This window comes from Hakea prostrata, chromosome 4 (assembly GCF_041222555.1).
Source record: "Hakea prostrata isolate BN-2017 chromosome 4, UWA_Hpros_2, whole genome shotgun sequence".
Taxonomy (NCBI): domain Eukaryota; kingdom Viridiplantae; phylum Streptophyta; class Magnoliopsida; order Proteales; family Proteaceae; genus Hakea; species Hakea prostrata.
This window is the reverse complement of record NC_142603.1, coordinates 18,282,656-18,299,378: the sequence shown is the minus strand read 5'-3', so window position 1 is coordinate 18,299,378 and position 16,723 is coordinate 18,282,656. Positions and strand designations below refer to the sequence as shown.

At 39.4% G+C, this 16,723-nt stretch overlaps 1 protein-coding gene across 1 annotated transcript in view; it reads right to left on the bottom strand.

The window, feature by feature from the left end:
- The window catches only part of LOC149018291 (phospholipase D delta-like), a 43,175-nt gene that overhangs the window by 16,909 nt on the left and 9,543 nt on the right, over positions 1-16,723 (bottom strand). The window contains exons 4-9 of the mRNA XM_089152591.1: positions 5,587-5,862; positions 5,390-5,458; positions 5,094-5,241; positions 3,399-3,547; positions 1,759-1,932; positions 536-733 (exon numbers count right to left, since the gene is read on the bottom strand). Coding sequence (XP_089008717.1) covers positions 536-733; positions 1,759-1,932; positions 3,399-3,547; positions 5,094-5,241; positions 5,390-5,458; positions 5,587-5,862 — 1,014 coding nt within the window. The remainder of the gene's footprint in view (positions 1-535; positions 734-1,758; positions 1,933-3,398; positions 3,548-5,093; positions 5,242-5,389; positions 5,459-5,586; positions 5,863-16,723) is intronic.

Sequence of the window (16,723 nt, the reverse complement as noted above, 5' to 3'; positions counted from 1 at the left end):
TGTAATACATGTAATATTCATAAGGGTAGAATTTTCTCTCGGATATTTTTTGTAATAATCCCACATATGAGGTTTCTCTTTTTTTTTTTTTTTTGTCTACTATATATTATTATAAACAAAGGTTGGGTGTATCACTCTGGCGCAAGTCAGGATTTCGCAGACATTCAACAGGTTGAAACTCGACTTAAACTAAGAATATGGACCTAGAGTTTAGTGCATAAGATCCTTTTGAGTGTAGTTTAATTTGGAAAAGGATAGAATTATTTGAGTTTGGTAAGTGGTAGTTTTAGCATCATTCTGTTGCAGTGCACAGGTTGGCAACTGATTTTAGTCCAACATTTTCCATTAGAACCATGCATAGAAGCATCTCACAATGGGGGCATACAACAACTAAAAATGTTCAACAAGAACATTAACAGAAGCATCAGATGCCTTAAAAAACTAAACTGTTAATGGTTAAGTTGAAATCAACTTCATTTATTTAAGCACTCTAAACTTAATAACCTGCTATTATAGGAGAATAAAAGTTCCAAACCTGGCCTCGTGGATGATAATTCTTTCTTGCCCATGTGTAACATGGTTGATAACTGCCCATAGCAATTTCTGTGTCCCTTGAACCATCCAAAGATCTTTGGTTAATGTTTGCAGATCCCATGATTACATATTCATCATCAACTATCATCCCTTTGGCATGGACATAAATCATAAACCTGCGGAACTTTTGAACTAGTCCCTGTATAACCACACATGGAGGAAAAACATTATACTGTTGAGCTATTTTAAAATTCAAGGTCATACATTATTTCATACCATATAGTATTTATAGAAAATGCAGGAAAAAGCATCTCCAGTTCATTATTGACCCATTTCAAGGTAGACCTTGGTCTTTATTAGGATTGGCCTCGATTGCTCCCATAATTATTGACTATCAGGTCCTGCTACTGCCAGTGTGAAGCAATCAAAACCAATCCAGATCATAATTAGCAGGGAAAGAGCATGAACCAGGAAGTATGTTAAGATCATGAAAATACTAATCCAATAATTTGGATTTTTCCTAATTGGAGATAAAAGCCAGTCATTTATTTGGAAGAAAATCGATATGTCCTAATTGCTAATTGATCATTCACCTGAATAATGAGGAACCCAGAAACTTAAGCACCATCTTATTCAGTTTCTATTTGAGCCCACCCCCACCCTAAGAGGAAGAGAGAGGGGGGGGGGGGGAGTAGGAAGAAAAGAAAGCACAGAATCAGGATGAAAAGGTCGAGAACAGTTTTGGTACATAATAAAGTCAAACACTCAACTGAACCTTCCCAAGTATTTGGCATAGTTACATGAATCTAGTTCTACCATTTTACAGTCTTTAAGATCCCATTAACTGATCAATGAAAACAAAGGGATTTAGATATTCCAAGCGAAGTGAGTAGTCCAAAATACTAATATATACAGCCCAACATAGAGAGCAATAAATGTGACTGAGAAAATAGTGTTGGATCCATGTATTAAAAGCACATGACCCACTGTTTTTTATAATGTTGAATGTATGCATCAACGATGTCCACCTCATATTGTGGGGATGAAAACCTTTATAATTGCCTTACTCTGTTCCTCCATGTTAAGTGCTACAAAAGCGAAAAATGGTGGATTTCACCTTCCTCTACTCTTATTCCAAAGATGAAGCCTGAAGAATCTTTAGTATCAATCACTATGCAGGTATGAACTGAAAAAGGAAAAAAAAAAAAAAAAAATCTTCCTCACCGATGCACTATTTTCAGAAGAATGATTTGTTTGTGCAGACCCTTCTAGCGAAGCCTCTTCGCGCTTACCCAGGCAATAAAAGTTCAAGTAATCCTGCGGATGGTATTTGTTAGCTAGGCCTGTCTTTTCAAGTGCCTTTGCAACAATCTTGTACATCATTTCCATCGTTTGACTCTGCAGAAGAAATTTAGGAAGAATTATAAGTACCACTAAGTAATCATGTATTTGTCTTCAATGTCTGCATTTCAAAAAGCTAAAATATGATTATTGTACATCATTTCAATGATCTTGTACATCATTTCCATCATATGAAATGATAGTTTATGTTGGCATGTATTGTAGCACACGAAATACAGGTGCCAGATTGCATATGCTGAGAAATTGACATGGTATTACATTGTTGATCTCTTGTGGAGACTGAAAGAACAGGTTAAAGAAGTTCTTTTTTTGGACAACCCCAAAGAAGTGGAGGTAAGAGAAACCAGGGTGGTCCTAATTGAAGCAGTTTTAAACAGAAATGGCTTTTTGGCCTCATGAAAGTAGCTGATGGGTCCAAATTTTGGGGAAATATAGTCCAAATCTTCATCATAGTGGTTTATTTCAGACCAATCTAATTTCTCTACATCATCTTGATGTAATGAAGAAGTTATGATGAAGCAACTTTTTAATTTAGATTAGGTACCACATATAAGCCACAAAAAAACCAGGGAGAAACATAGAAGACTTATACATGATGCACCATATTGTTGAGATAGTCTCTCAAATCTAACGTGTGACTATCAATGTTATTCTCATCTGTCAAAGAGTTGGAATAATCAAACAACTAGTCTGTGTAAAAAAACAAGCTACTTCAACTGGAATTCTTACCACCTGAGCTTAAGTTGCATACACTTTCCTAAAAATGGAAAATGAAAAGTGGTGCCCTTTCTTGAAAGAAGTATATGTATAATGTTTCAATAGCTAAATGTAACTTTATCATGTGAAAGATCCTAATAACCAGAGAGGACATAGTACCCAAATTTCACCATACAATAAAATACGAAACCCTCAGTGACCTCCCTGTTCTTGATCTGTTTGGCATCATTCCATGATCATCCAAAGATGATCTCACATGACACTTCGTTCTTTTGTTGCACAGTTGGTTGCTACTGACTCCAGGTAATATGCCTATGTAGATAATTGAATATAAGACCATTACAGTTATAACAACATTCTGTAAATGAAGATTGAGTGCCGTAAGTTTTACTCAAAATGACGTTTTCTAAGATCTCCAATTAAATTCCAGTGGATGCCCTATTGGAAAATGTACTTCCTTTCATCGAAAACAGGGTGTAGCAGAGAAATGGAAATGTATAAACATTCTCCAGCTTCTGAGGAATCGTTAACTCCATTTACTTTGGTTTCAAAAATTTAGAGGATATAAATTGAGAACTTTATCACCTATTCACCCCTCCCCCAAAAAAATAAAAAATAAATACCATATGACATAGAATAGAAATTTGAATGGTTTAAGTAACTATCAGAAGGGGATTTTTTCTTGAATGGGATAGTTATAAGCATCTGATATTGTTTTATATGGATCAAATCCCATTAAAATGCTTGTGAATATCCTGATGGAAAAAGGAAGAAAGCAACTCAACCTGCCAATACAGAATTTCTTGCATAGCAGCACTGGTTGGCACGCCCTCGGGCCACATTGGTATCACAATATACACTGAAAAATGCTCATTCATAGCGATTTTGCTAGCAATTTTCAGGGCTATCTCCATAGGCACTAAATTATCCGCACCTGTTTGAACAGTAGGGAAAGGGGGAAAAAGAAAAAAAAAGAAACTCAAATGTGTACTTTGTTTGCAGATGCACTATACACACATATTTCTGTCTAAGACTATTCATCACAAGCATAAACATCATAACAGATTGTTGACTGTAATGAGAGACACTTTAAATTCTTTAAGCCGCACAAAGAAGATATGCATTGCATCATTACATATGGTTGATTGAACATATATAACTTACTGAGAAGATAAAAATCCCAATAATCGTAAATACAGTCAGAAAACAAAGAGCACAATCATTCGATTCATTTCTCCTTTGCATGTAATGAAATTTCACGATGAGATGAAAGCAAGAAGAAGATAGTCAGGGCCTGAGGAGCACCCAAATCACATGGTCCTTGCATAACAGTTCATGACAAATCAAGAGGACACATCATTTCAACCATCCAATCAATCTAAAATCAATCAGCAGAAAGAAACAACAATGTGAAGCAGCATTTCAAATGACATCAAATTAAACCTACCTAGAACCCACTTTTTGGTGATAATATGGAAAAATAGCACCTAAAAGCAGGTCAGATGGATGCAGAAAGATGAAGGTCTCTTTATAGTTCAAAAGGATGGGATGATAAACCTATAGTTCAGAAGTAATCTGATAAATTTTCAACTTCTGCAAAAAAGCACAAAACACAGGGAAATACAGCATTGTGCTGAGGAAACAAATCCCCCTGAAAATCAAATCATTAGGATGCCTTCGAAGTTGGATTGGATGTACTTCAAGAGGAACCCAAATCAGCCCAAGAAGCAAAGAAATTTAGTATAGTTTGTTTCTACTCTCCTTTATGCAAATTTAAGTAGAAATTTTTCTGTTTTCAGGTAATCTTTTGTGTTTCTAATTATCTTTACTTCATTATTAGTTCTTTTCTTTTTGGGGAGAAAAAGCAGCTGCAGGGGGGGGGGAGTTAGAGTTGTTAGAATATATATTTTGGTACCATAGGTCCATACTTATATTTATATGTGGTTTTATATCCATTGTAATGTTTATGAGAATCTTATCATTGTTTGAATCACCTCCTGTTAGTTTCCTCATTTCTATGTCTTTTGTTTATGTTTGTATTAGTGCCTGCCTATACATTCTCAATTGCTGATCTCTATAACATCCAGTACATAAACTATAGAAATGGATCCAATGTCACACTAGTAATGGCAATAATTTTGGAAAGCTAGGTATACAAATGGAACAAAATCTCAGTTGAAAGTTGAAACTGAATGTAGTCTCCGGATTGTATTAATATTCTGGGCCTGGACGAAACAAAACCCATGGTTGAAGCTTGGGTTTAGACCCAGGGATCAGGATCTGAAACTCAAAAGAAGATCCAGCATGTCTTGGGCCTGAAAATAACCAGGTCTTTAACAGTGATCTCAATCCTTGAACATACCTAACCAAAAAACATAGACAAGCTGATCACAAAAACTTTTGTTCAGTTACTCCTTTTTTACCAAACATATTTCTTCAATACCAAAATATAAAAATGTGACATCTTGACATTGACAAACCTGCATTTTTGTATGATGGCCAGTGGTAAGATGAACCAAGGAAGTACTGATTCTCTATGTAAATGAAGTGTTGTGCTGATCTTATTGCTTTTACATATGCGGAATGTATGCTCTTGTCTATCTTCAGGTTCTTTCCACAAATAAGATTCTACCAAAAGAAAATGATAAGAAATAAATAATGCTAAATAGACTTAAATGTGCAAACTGACTTGATGTAAACCTGAAAAGCAAATTGCGAGCTCCATAGAGCAGGAGTGGACACTGAATAAGCCAAATCCAAGGATATACATTCTAACCTGAGCCTCAGCTTCTTGAACAACTTTCGGAAATCCCTTCACAGATCCTGAATCGATTGACCGAAATATCTAGAAAATTACATGTCTTGGGATCATGATTTGATCCTTTTTGGAAGAACATAAAAAAACATAAAAAAGAAAAAGCAATAAATAAGTTTAGACACACACACACACACACGAGAGAGAGAGAGGGAGACCTGCACATGCCAATTCTCTGGATCGCTCTCCTCGGAAACCCAGATATTATGATCACCATCAGGACTAGAAGTAGAAGGAGTGAGTATCCATGAAATGCGTTCCAGCTTTATCATTGCATCATCATGCCAATGTGTGACTTTATTTATCCCAAAGTTTTTCCACTTTGTAGCTTTTCTCCATCTTTGCTCAAAATTCGTCATTATATCATATGCAGCCGGACCCTCTATTTTACAATGTAAATCATGCCACGGTTCTCTTGGTCCTCGGCTATGGGACTGTGAACATTACGAGGAATGAAGATGCAAAAAATGGAAATATTGGATGGCACATACTTCAAAATATTTGCCAAAAGTAGTTTTCGCCACACAACACAGTTGAGGAAGAAAGTGAAATAGTTTTCTTATGCAATGTTGAAATCCTGGAGTAGGACAGGTGACGAACTTAGGATGGGGTGCCCCCCCCCCCCCCCCCCCCCAAAAAAAAAAAAAAAAAATCCCAAGCCCTGATTCTTTTCAGCTCAAGAGGCTACCAACATTGCTGGGATTTTTCCATACAAGATTATTTCACCGATTTTTTGAGATTATTAGTTGCTGGCAGACTGTTCTCATCAGCCAAACCACCAAGAGCATCCTCTAGGGTTCTTTTAATACTCCATGCGCCGTTCAATTTCAGTGTATCATGTTCAGATAAGTTTCTTCTATTAGGGATGTTAGAACTTAGAGGTTATAGATTAAGATGTTCACAGTGGCGTGAACAGTACTCAGGCATTATTCACATGAACAGTAACCCATGAAAAGTTATTCTACATTTTATGTTATAACTTTTTTTATATTCTGAGTAGTTTCTAACTTACGTTCCTAGATTTTAGAAAGGTTTCTTTTTCTGCTTGTAACCACCTCTTGGCCACAATTTATTATATATGAATTTTGAGAGAGGGCTGCTAATGTCTTGTATCTCTCTTATCTCCTCTTTCTTCCTCTTCTTTATTAGTTTCTACATGTCACAGGGTTTCAGAGCCTTAAAAGCCAAAGATCAATCATTTTTAAACTTGTTCAAGAGTTTTCTTACAGAAAATCGATATTACCTGCAGCTTCCCTTGGAAGAGCATATCTGCTTCCAAGGATCGAGGTTTTGGTTTCAAGGCTGGTTTCAACCTGGCCAAAAACCAAAATCTTGAGGTTTCGAAACCTGACACTTTTCGAGCAAGGTTTCGACCCTAGGGTTCGGGGTTTATATGGCCTCCATTTCATCGGATTTCTTGCCTCCTACTTGTCTAAAGCATAATAAACACAATGGAACTGGTACTTTGCCCAAAAAAATCACTGAAAAGTTATCATTCAAGTATGCTAACAAATGACTGGTTCCGAGAAATACAAATTGTATTGCATATAGGCATAGAATCATCAACATACATGAATTGTTTGATAAAATGGTTACATATACAACAAGTCAACAAAATACAATGACCAACTAGATCAAGTGATGGCTCATTCAAGACATGAACAAAATGAGAATTAAAAAATGGGGAAGTTTGGAACTTTTGGGTATGGATCATGTTTCACAACTTGTAGAGGCCTTATATCACTTTGGGCCTCGGAGTTTCCTTTGTATTTTTGACTTGGGCCCATGAATAACTGTCGTGGTTTAAGAGGTGTTTGAAGGCAAAGGAGGAGCAAAAGAGCCGTTTGAAGGTAGAGTTGCGGAAATAGGGTGAAAATGGGGTAGAAATCATCATCAAATACAAGAGAAATCAGCAAATATAGGTCAAAACCTAAGCTGTGAAAGCAGGGCAGAAAAGTCGAAATAACCAAGATAGAGGATTTTATAAGAAATAACCGACCGAAACTTTTACGTCAAAATTTCAGTTTGTTTTGTCTGAAACATTTTAAGGAAACAAATCTCGCAAGTCTTGTTTCAATTTTGAAAAATGCCAATATTTTGGTCGAAATTTGTTCCATGTATGCTTCTATAGTTGCTAGTTATTGGCCTTTCAAATATGCAATAGGCTTCCCTTTTATCAGTCCATCAAATCTCATGAAGATTTCAACTTTTTTTAATGTCTGAATAGCAGCGAATATGCCTGCGGTTACTTCCGGGTATATTTCCAGAATGTTTTGGAAATCAGGTTGGTGCATTTGTTGTAACCTGCTGATGCTGCTATTTCTTTTAGGGCCTCTTCTACCTTACAACTTTATCTAACTTGAGTTACTTTTTGGTGGCTTGATCTTCCTCTTCTGGCCAGCAAACATCCCTGAGGATTCTATGTTTTTCTGTGTTTTTATTGCCTTTCCAGTAACCTTCTAATTTTGGCTCCTGTGTTCTGATTGCTGTGCTCTTTGGTATTTCATTCCCCCTACCACAGACCCCATTGGTTGTCCTATTATACCATTATACCTTGCTGAGCTCATCATCAATCAGTTGCTATAAGTGCTCTGTTTTACAATTTTTGAGTACCACTACTGGACTCACTGGTGGTGCACTTCAGCACTTGTCTCCAGATCAGCATGTTGGTGTTACTGTTTATTTGAGGATCTCTTAAACTATGTGAACGACCATTCAAAACTGTGACAAGTATGGTCAATATGAGAATAAAATGTAAATGATATTTGGAGTGGAATATAATTTCAAGAAATGGGTCAAGGGTTAAGGAATATTAGGGTTAGAAATGATCATAAGAATAGAGTCATACATAGTTTATAAATGTAATAGGGGAAGGCATTTTGAGGGCAATGAAAATACAATCAATCTCTTCCTTCTCTCTTTAATTCTAGAAGGTCTGCTGCCCTCAAAGCAGCTACTTCTTCCCCCCTGTTGTGGAATTGAGGATCATATCATTTGGTGCTTTCATTGATATACGTCAATGGATGACAGAAACCCCCCTCCTGCAACTTGAGGAATTTATCAAGCTTTTGAATGATGCAGCAGTGAGGTGCACTGCTTGTCTGGACTCCGCACAGTCCACCGTCTCCAACCAGGAAGTTTCCCTCTATGACTTATCTCTTCGCCTCATCTCTATGAAGAAGTGACTGGAGCAGCACCTTCAACGCACTCGCACTGCCCCCTTCTCCAGCCATTGTCCACCATCAGTGTGACCAACGCGTGCCATTCCACTGGATTTTCCCCACTTAGCTGGTGTCAAGCCCATCAGAAGGATAACCGAGGCCAAGCATTTCATCAACTATCATGGCACCAACAAAGAACAACGCCTATTGATTTCATCCATTCACATGGATGGTTCTGCTTTGCAATGGTTTGAACAGATGAATCAAAATGCTCCGTTCATAAACCAAGGCATTAGAACCTCAATTTGGCGACTCAGAATATGAGGATCCTCGAGGGGACAACCTAAGTCCACCACTTCTGCCATATCCATCTCCACCGCCAACACTACCAATAGAGTGTCACTCTACTATTCAGATCCATCATTTGAACCCAATCGAGATGCAGGCAGATCTACTCAGTAATGGCCCACTGCCACTTTCTGATTTTGGAGATTCGACTCCACACCCCAAGCCACCAATGACAATCTTGTCTCATGCTGTGGCTGGAAGTTCTTCCTCACCACAATCAGAATTCCTTTCAGATAACTGTGCCAATCTGTCAATAAAATTTCCACTTCACTTGTCCCCTTACCAAATTCCTTCACTGTACATTGACCCATTTGATTCCTCTCCTCCAGTTGCTTTCCCACCTGATCATACGCTCGTACACGCATAGATCACCTTGTTATATGTGCTGCCAAGAATGGGCCAGAATTGAACCGATGATACGTGAGAAGCAGCAAGCAAATCCTTTTTCTAGTCTCCCATCTGGCAATGAGAAGCATGAATAATACCGCTACACGCTGTGGTTATCTACACATTCCTCAGCTTTTAGTGCTGTGGTCTCTGCTTCCTCACTGGATACTCAGCTTCTTTATTATAATAATATTATTATTATTTGGATGAATAAATAATTGTAATAAACAACAACACGCTTACATCATAGGAAAAACAAAACAAAAGGCAAAGAACACAGGGAAAGCGAAATGGGCAGGACCCAAATAAAAGGGCCGAACAGGACCAAAGAAACTAAGTAGCGGATTTTAACTTATTCTTCTTTTTCTTAGAAGACTTGAATTCAACCACAAAGTCATCACCGAATGGGTTGTGCCCCATAGCAGAACGACTACTCCTTCTAAGCTCGACTCGATCAAGGATATGCGAGGGGGGGGGAGGAGGGAGGTTCCAAATCAAACTCAGCAGAGATTAGGTCATTGGCTAAACAAGGGTTGGAAGGCTTGGCTCCAAGAGCTAAAGGGCCCAAAGGGGAACGGTTTAGTGGGCTCTGAGGGATATATGGGTTCGGAGATAAGGGCCCATGGGATCCAAAAAGGGGCAATTAGGAGGGGTTAATATTGGCAAGGTGATAAGATCGAGAGAGGAGAGAGGAGGGCTTAAAAGAGCCTCGTTGGGAATAGGATTAAGATTGGCTTTTACCAAAGGAGGAGGAAAGAGAGGCGGAGAATAGGAGTCTTCGTCTTCGGTTGTGGTGGTTTTATGGAATAGGAAAGTAGTAGGACGAGCAGCAGTGGATGAGGCAGACTTCCAAGCAACGATTGGTTTGGCAGGGTCTTCAGCATCAGAATGGTGGCAGTGATTCGCAGAGGACAGAGCTGTGAGGGAGACCGTGCAGGGAGCTGCCCCAGGCGGTGAACAAAAGTACGGTGGGTTTTCAGAGGAAGAAGAAGGTTTTGGATGATTGATGGTGGCGGTGATTTGGGAAGTAAAGGATGATGGATTTTTCAGAGGGTTTATCATGAGAGAGGGCTAGAGTTTTAGAGGATCTAACGAGAGGGTTTTCTCTCGATGGAGCGAAAGAAGTCTCAGTAAGCACAGTAGATTGATTTGGGACGGTGCCAGCGTCGGTGGTGGTGTTTGCGACGAGAGGCGCGCTAGAAGCAGCGAGAGGATAGGTCGTTGGAGCGGGAACTATGGTAGGCGAAGGAGTAATTTCAAGCAGTTGAGAGGGCTTTTCTAGCAGTAGAGAAGTCTTGTCAGGCATAATCGACGGCAAGGGAGAAGAGTTATCAGGAGGCAGCAGCGACAGCATCAGCAAAGAGTCGCAGTAGGACAGCGCCGGCTTTGGCCTTCGTCTATTACTCCAAAATTTATTTGCAGCCAGAAGAGGAGAAGAATTTAAGGTAGCAGCGGCAGCATCAATAGAGCATTTTTCAAGCCTGTCAATGATTATGCAAGAGGAATCCGGAGGATTAGTAGGGGTGGCATCTTATCTTTAATCAGCGGAGGCAAGCAAACGAGTGAAGAACCCAGTTGTGACATCGTTGGGCAAGAGTTTGCTCGAGAGGTCGAAGCAGCAACGCAGTTCACATCATCATGACCGAAGGAAGCACAGATGAAGCACCTATTAGGGACCCAGTAGTAGACAATAATTTGGTCATAGCGAAGGCCAAAGTCATCTTCAATGGAGATACAAGGGGGAAGGGGCTTGTCAGCAAAGACATCAACACAAAGACGGGCATATGAGAGACGTTGCAGGTTAAGGGTCTTAGAATCAGCATGGAGGGGACGACCGATGGCAGAGCCAATACGGCTAAGATAGTCAGGATTCCAGAATTCAAGGGGGAGTCCAGGGAGATTAATCCATAAGGGGAGGGAGCTGAAGGATTCTCGACGGAGAGGCATTGAAGGTTCCCAGGACTTAGTGAAGATAGGGGCCTTACCAACAAACCAGGGAGAGCCTTCAAGAGCCTTGGCTTTGCAGGAGGGAGAGGGGAGCTTAAACAAGAAAATACCAGAGTCAATGGCAAAAATTTCAAGAGAGCCTTGAGCATGCCATTGCTTGGAGAGAGAAGCAATGATGACGTTAATAGGAGAACAAGGGCCAAGAAATTGGCCAATGACAGCCAATTTCCAAGGGAGAGTGCCGGGATTTGTAGCAGAGGAGGGGCAGTGGACGAGGGGGTAGGGAGCCAATGGTAAAGGAGGAATGAAAGAAAGGGAGCAATCAATTAAGGGAGGAGGAGGTTGGGAGAAAAGCGAGGTCCAGGGTGGAGGGAGTGTCGGAGAAGGCGAGGAAGGAGAGGAGATGAGGGGGAGTTTCCTACGGCAGGAGAGATTTCAGGGGTGAGGGAAGGGAAGAGAGAAGGGGAAAGAGAGCTATCAGGAGCCATTGAAAAGCAGCCGGAGCGATCATAGAGGTACGCTCGGTGAACTTCTACATTTTCCCCTCTCTGGTTTATCATTATTATTATTATTATTATTATTATTATTATTATTATTATTATTATTATTATTATTATTATCTATGTTTGTGAAAATAGTAGAGTGAACACCTACTTCAGCCTTTTGGTCCTGGTGGGAGACCTTGATCACAGATCATCTCGATTGTACCCCCACATTCAAGAGTGATCGAATGTGGTTCAACGGGAAGGAGATTTCCATTTCTGGGGTTAGATATCAAAGCTGTCCTATGGAAATTTTGCTTAATGGAGGTTTCGTTGAGAGTGTAAAAAGGGGATCTACATTCCAAGGTTGCATAACATGTTGCTCCCTACACCAACTTTCCCACTGCCACAGACATGGCTTCGTCTGCTACTGTTTTCCCTTGTCTTGTCTTTACTCTTGCAGCGCTAGTGAACGTAAATGTAGATTAAGGAAATGTATCATCCATCAGAAGGCAAAGATCAGTTAGTGCTAGTCACAATTAATGGCGGATTTCTCAAGTGGGTCATGGGAACTGATGTGAATCAAAGCACAAACACTCCTATTCATCTTGTGAAACAGCATCAAGAATGGAAAATCACATCACATAAGAGATTAGTCTTACTCACATTGCTATTTCATGCCTTTCCTGGTTGGTATCAAGCCTCCCCACTGCTTGCTGCAGTAACAAAAGGAATCATGCCCTTTTTGGGAAGAGACGAAGTACCTGAAATAGAGTAAGATTAATGAGGGTCGCAAATTTACTTTCTGTTAAGACACCATGTGAAGCTGTGGAGGCAGGTTAGTTTAGGTCATCAAAAAAACCCATGTGGGAGGATCACATGGTGTTGAAAGAAAGGATTGTAGTAGAATGGCTTTTTGATCCATGATCTCAAGCCCTTTATTTATAATAAAGTGGAAAGTAGACTATTACAAGGAATAGAAGTTTACATGAATGCAAACTCTAATTTAACTCCTATACAAACTCTTATTAGACTCCTAATAGAATCCAACACTCCCCCTCAAGTTGAGGCATGGATATCACACATGTCCAACTTGACCAAAAAAGTATAAAACATCTGTCCAGGTAAACATCTGCAATTTGATCTTCAAACTTATAGATTACGTCTGCCTTATAGACTTCCATTTGATTTGTCCTCATCTTTACTGCAACTTTATGTCTCCAAGGAAGAACGCCCAAGTAAAAAAGTAGAATCTTCAAATGTTGAGAAGACTAAATTTCTGCACAAATCTGAGGGAAAATATATTTTTGGGGTAACAATAGCTAGGTAAAACAGCCAAAGTGAAAGTTTTGATTTGTAGCAATGTTAGATCTTTAAAGGGAAAGTTTTCCAAGGGACAATCTCCAAAGGTAGGGGAAAATTTGTCAAGATAAGTGGCAATCTCCAAAGGTAATAGAGATCAAGTTCTGCAAAGGTCAAACGACAAGTCTTTTGCAAGGTTAGATCTCCGAAGGGAAGATGTCAAGTTAAGGGGCAAATCTCCATGGTTAACAGAGATCAAGTTCTGCACAGTCAAAAAGATAGCTCTATAGCAATGTTAGATCTCCAAAGTGGAAGATTGCAAAGGTAAGGGACAAACTTTCAAAGGTAACAAAGATCAAATTCTACATAAGGAAGTCTACATGAAAGGCTTTGAATTGTCGACATCTTCAATCTCCCCCTCACGTGTAGCGTTTACACGTGGGAAGATAATAACAAAGGAAATTCCAATGGCGAAACTTGGAAAGGAAGAAATTGTAATGGTAAGATAAAAGTATTAGGAAAACAAATCTAGAGAAAATGACAAAATTTGAAAGGGGGTTGACCGAGCCTACGGTGCCACTAATGAAGGTCTGATATTACTGAATGGACCGGATTAAAAGATGTAGTCAAAGCAGAAGTAGATCCTCCAATCGGCTTGAGCAAATAAAGTCCATTTACCACGACTAATCTCCTTCCCCAGATCCTGAAGTAGCTAGGCAGGAGTTGGTAGGGGTAGTAAAGGAAGCAGTGGTCGAGGCTGTACCGGCAGTAGAAGACTGCATAATACGTCGCAGAGTAGCGAACTCCTCCTGCAAAAAACCAACGTCTGCAAAGGGTGTGGTGGAAACTGTATCAGAAAGATTAACCTTTTGTTTTCCCTGTCTTTTTGTTCGTTTTTGCTCAAAATCAGCAGGCTTCCTATACAATTTCCAACAATTTTCCTTGGTATGATATGGTTTGTGACAGTGCTCACACTTAACAATCTTCTTAGCCGGATCAGATTTAGTGCGAACAGACTGTAAAGCTGATTTCTCCATAATAGGAGTATGAAGCATGACTAATCGACAACTTTCCTCACACTGAACAAGAGCATAAGACTGTTCTAGTGTAGGAAAGGGAGAACGACTTAAGACTTGCACTCTGATCTGATCGTACTCCACGTTCAAACCTGCCAAGAAGTCATATACTCGAATCTTATCAATGTACTTCTTATATGTCGCCACATCATCTGGATTAGTGGGGTGATAATCCCCATAATGATCTAACTCTTGCCAAAGAGATCGCAACTCAGCATAATAGTGGGCCACAGTTAGTTCCTTTTGGGTAGTCTCATGAAGCTTCTTTCCCCAACTGTCCATATGTTTCAGTAGTAGCCTTCCAGATTTGGGCTGCAGTATCAAGTAATAGGTAACCTCGAGCAATATTTGGATGCATGGAATTCAAAAGGAATGACATAATAAGAGAGTCGTTTGATATCCATTTATCTCTAGAAACACACCGGTAGTGGGTTTGATAGTAGTGCCCGTAATGTATCCAACTAGTCCTCTTCCAAAGAATAGTCGGGTAAGCGGATCGAGACCGGATCAAGTAATTTGTGCCGTCAAATCTTACCAAAAGAGAACGAAAAGTGGAAAAATATTCGGATCCAGTGGGAGCAGTAGTATCATCAATAGTTGTCATGTTGACAAAATTATCTGCAGTTCTTCAGTCTTCACCCTTTTGAAGTAACAGAAACGTCACAGAATGCAATAGCCAAACAACTCAAACAATTTTTCTCCTCTCTTTTTTTTTTTTTTTTAATTACAGATATGCCCCTATAAAACTGGAAATTACAAATAAGTCCCTGAAATTTTGGAAAATGATAATAAGGCCCCTAAAAATTGCAAATTACGCATAAGTCCCTGTAGTTATGCTAATTTACTAATAGGTCATTGAGAGAATTCAAATTTTCAAAATAACCCCTCCTTTTAATTCGATAGATTGACGGTAAGTTAAAGCACCACAAAACATAAACTCAACAACGATTCAATCTCGATCTATCACAGGGACTTTGGCAACGAAACTGAGACTTAAACACCAGAAATTGTGAGAAAAATCAGAGGATAACTCACTGGTAGGCGCAGGAAGCAGATGCGGTAGTAGCAGAGTGTTTTTGTCTGCTGTTTTGACTCCTTTTTTTCTGTCGATTGCATAGGAAGCAACGGCAGTAACTGGAATCAGCAGGCATTAGCAGCAACGGTGGCAACAGGAAGCAGCAGCGGTGGTAATAGGGAGCGAGATTCTTCTTCTCTTCTTTTTTTTTCTTTGGTCGATGGCGGAAGCAAGGATTAAGCAGATCTCTGTTAGGTGCGATGGGATGTTGCAGATGAAGAAGAGATGTTGCAGATGAAGAAGAAGAAGCTTAGTTGCAGCGGTGATTGTTCTTCTCTTCTTCTTTATATTTTTTTTTCTGGTCTTCGAAGTTTGCAACAGAAAAGATCGTGCACTGAAGAACAAGAAGAAAAAAAAAAAAAAACTAATCGTAGTAACTGAAGAACGATGGTTTCGATGGGTTTGAAAGAGAGAAAAAAATTCTAATCGAATTTAGGCTCTGATGCCATGTTGAAAGAAACGATTGTAGTAGAATGGCTTTTTGATCCATGATCTTAAGCCCTTTATTTATAATAAAGTGGAAAGTAGACTATTACAAGGAATAGAAGTTTACATGAATGCAAACTCTAATTTAACTCCTATACTAACTCTTATTAGACTCCTAATAGAATCCAACACATGGGAAGGGAGTTCTTTGGGTCTTTGGGGGCTATATAACATTAGAATGTAGGAGGGAAAAAAAGGGGAGGGGGGGGTGAGTTCGGTTTTGGGGCAAGCTTGGCTTGCAATAGTGAACTGGGGTGAGTTCACTGGTTTTGATAGGGGTAGGCATCATCGAGTGATTTGTCCGAATTCACTGGTTGTTAAAGGAATTTCAATTGCATTTGTTTGTTCGTTACTTGCGCTCCAATTTCTGTTATTGATTTCAGTGAGATTAAGTGTGAGTGATTGTCGTGGTGAGAAGGGAGTTTATTGCTGGGATTTTCAGGGAAACAACCAGAGTTAGCCAGAGATTTTGGGGGTGATTATCAGAGTCTTATCAACGTGGTATCAGAACCCATCTGATCCCAGGGATGGTTAGGAGTAGAATGGAGGCAAGACGAAAAATCTGTGAAGGAAATTCAGATCCAGATCGGAGCCTTAGGTGAGAATTGGAGAGAGCAGCAGTGTAACAACCAGTTCAGAGCAGAATTGAAGGCTTTTTGCACTTCCTATTTTACGTAGCTTAGCATCCTTAAGAGAGATTTATTTCCTTTCCTTCTTGTTACTTGTAACCAAATTTAGGGGATATTTTGAAGATCTCTCTAATCTAGAAACTTTTCAATAATAAAAACACTGTTGAGCGGGAGAGCTGCATCTTGCACAGCTCTCCATTCCCTCCTCCATTTCTTCTTCTTCACCACCACTTCTTCTCTCTTCCTTCAGTTCTTTATTATTTCTAGTTATTTTAATTTTAATTCTATTACACTTATATATCTACCAACAAATTTGAGATCTAATTGTGCTCTTTAGGAGCCCATTATTCTCTTTCTTCAACCCTGGAATTTCTTCTAATTGATCTTGCCTAGGATTAGATC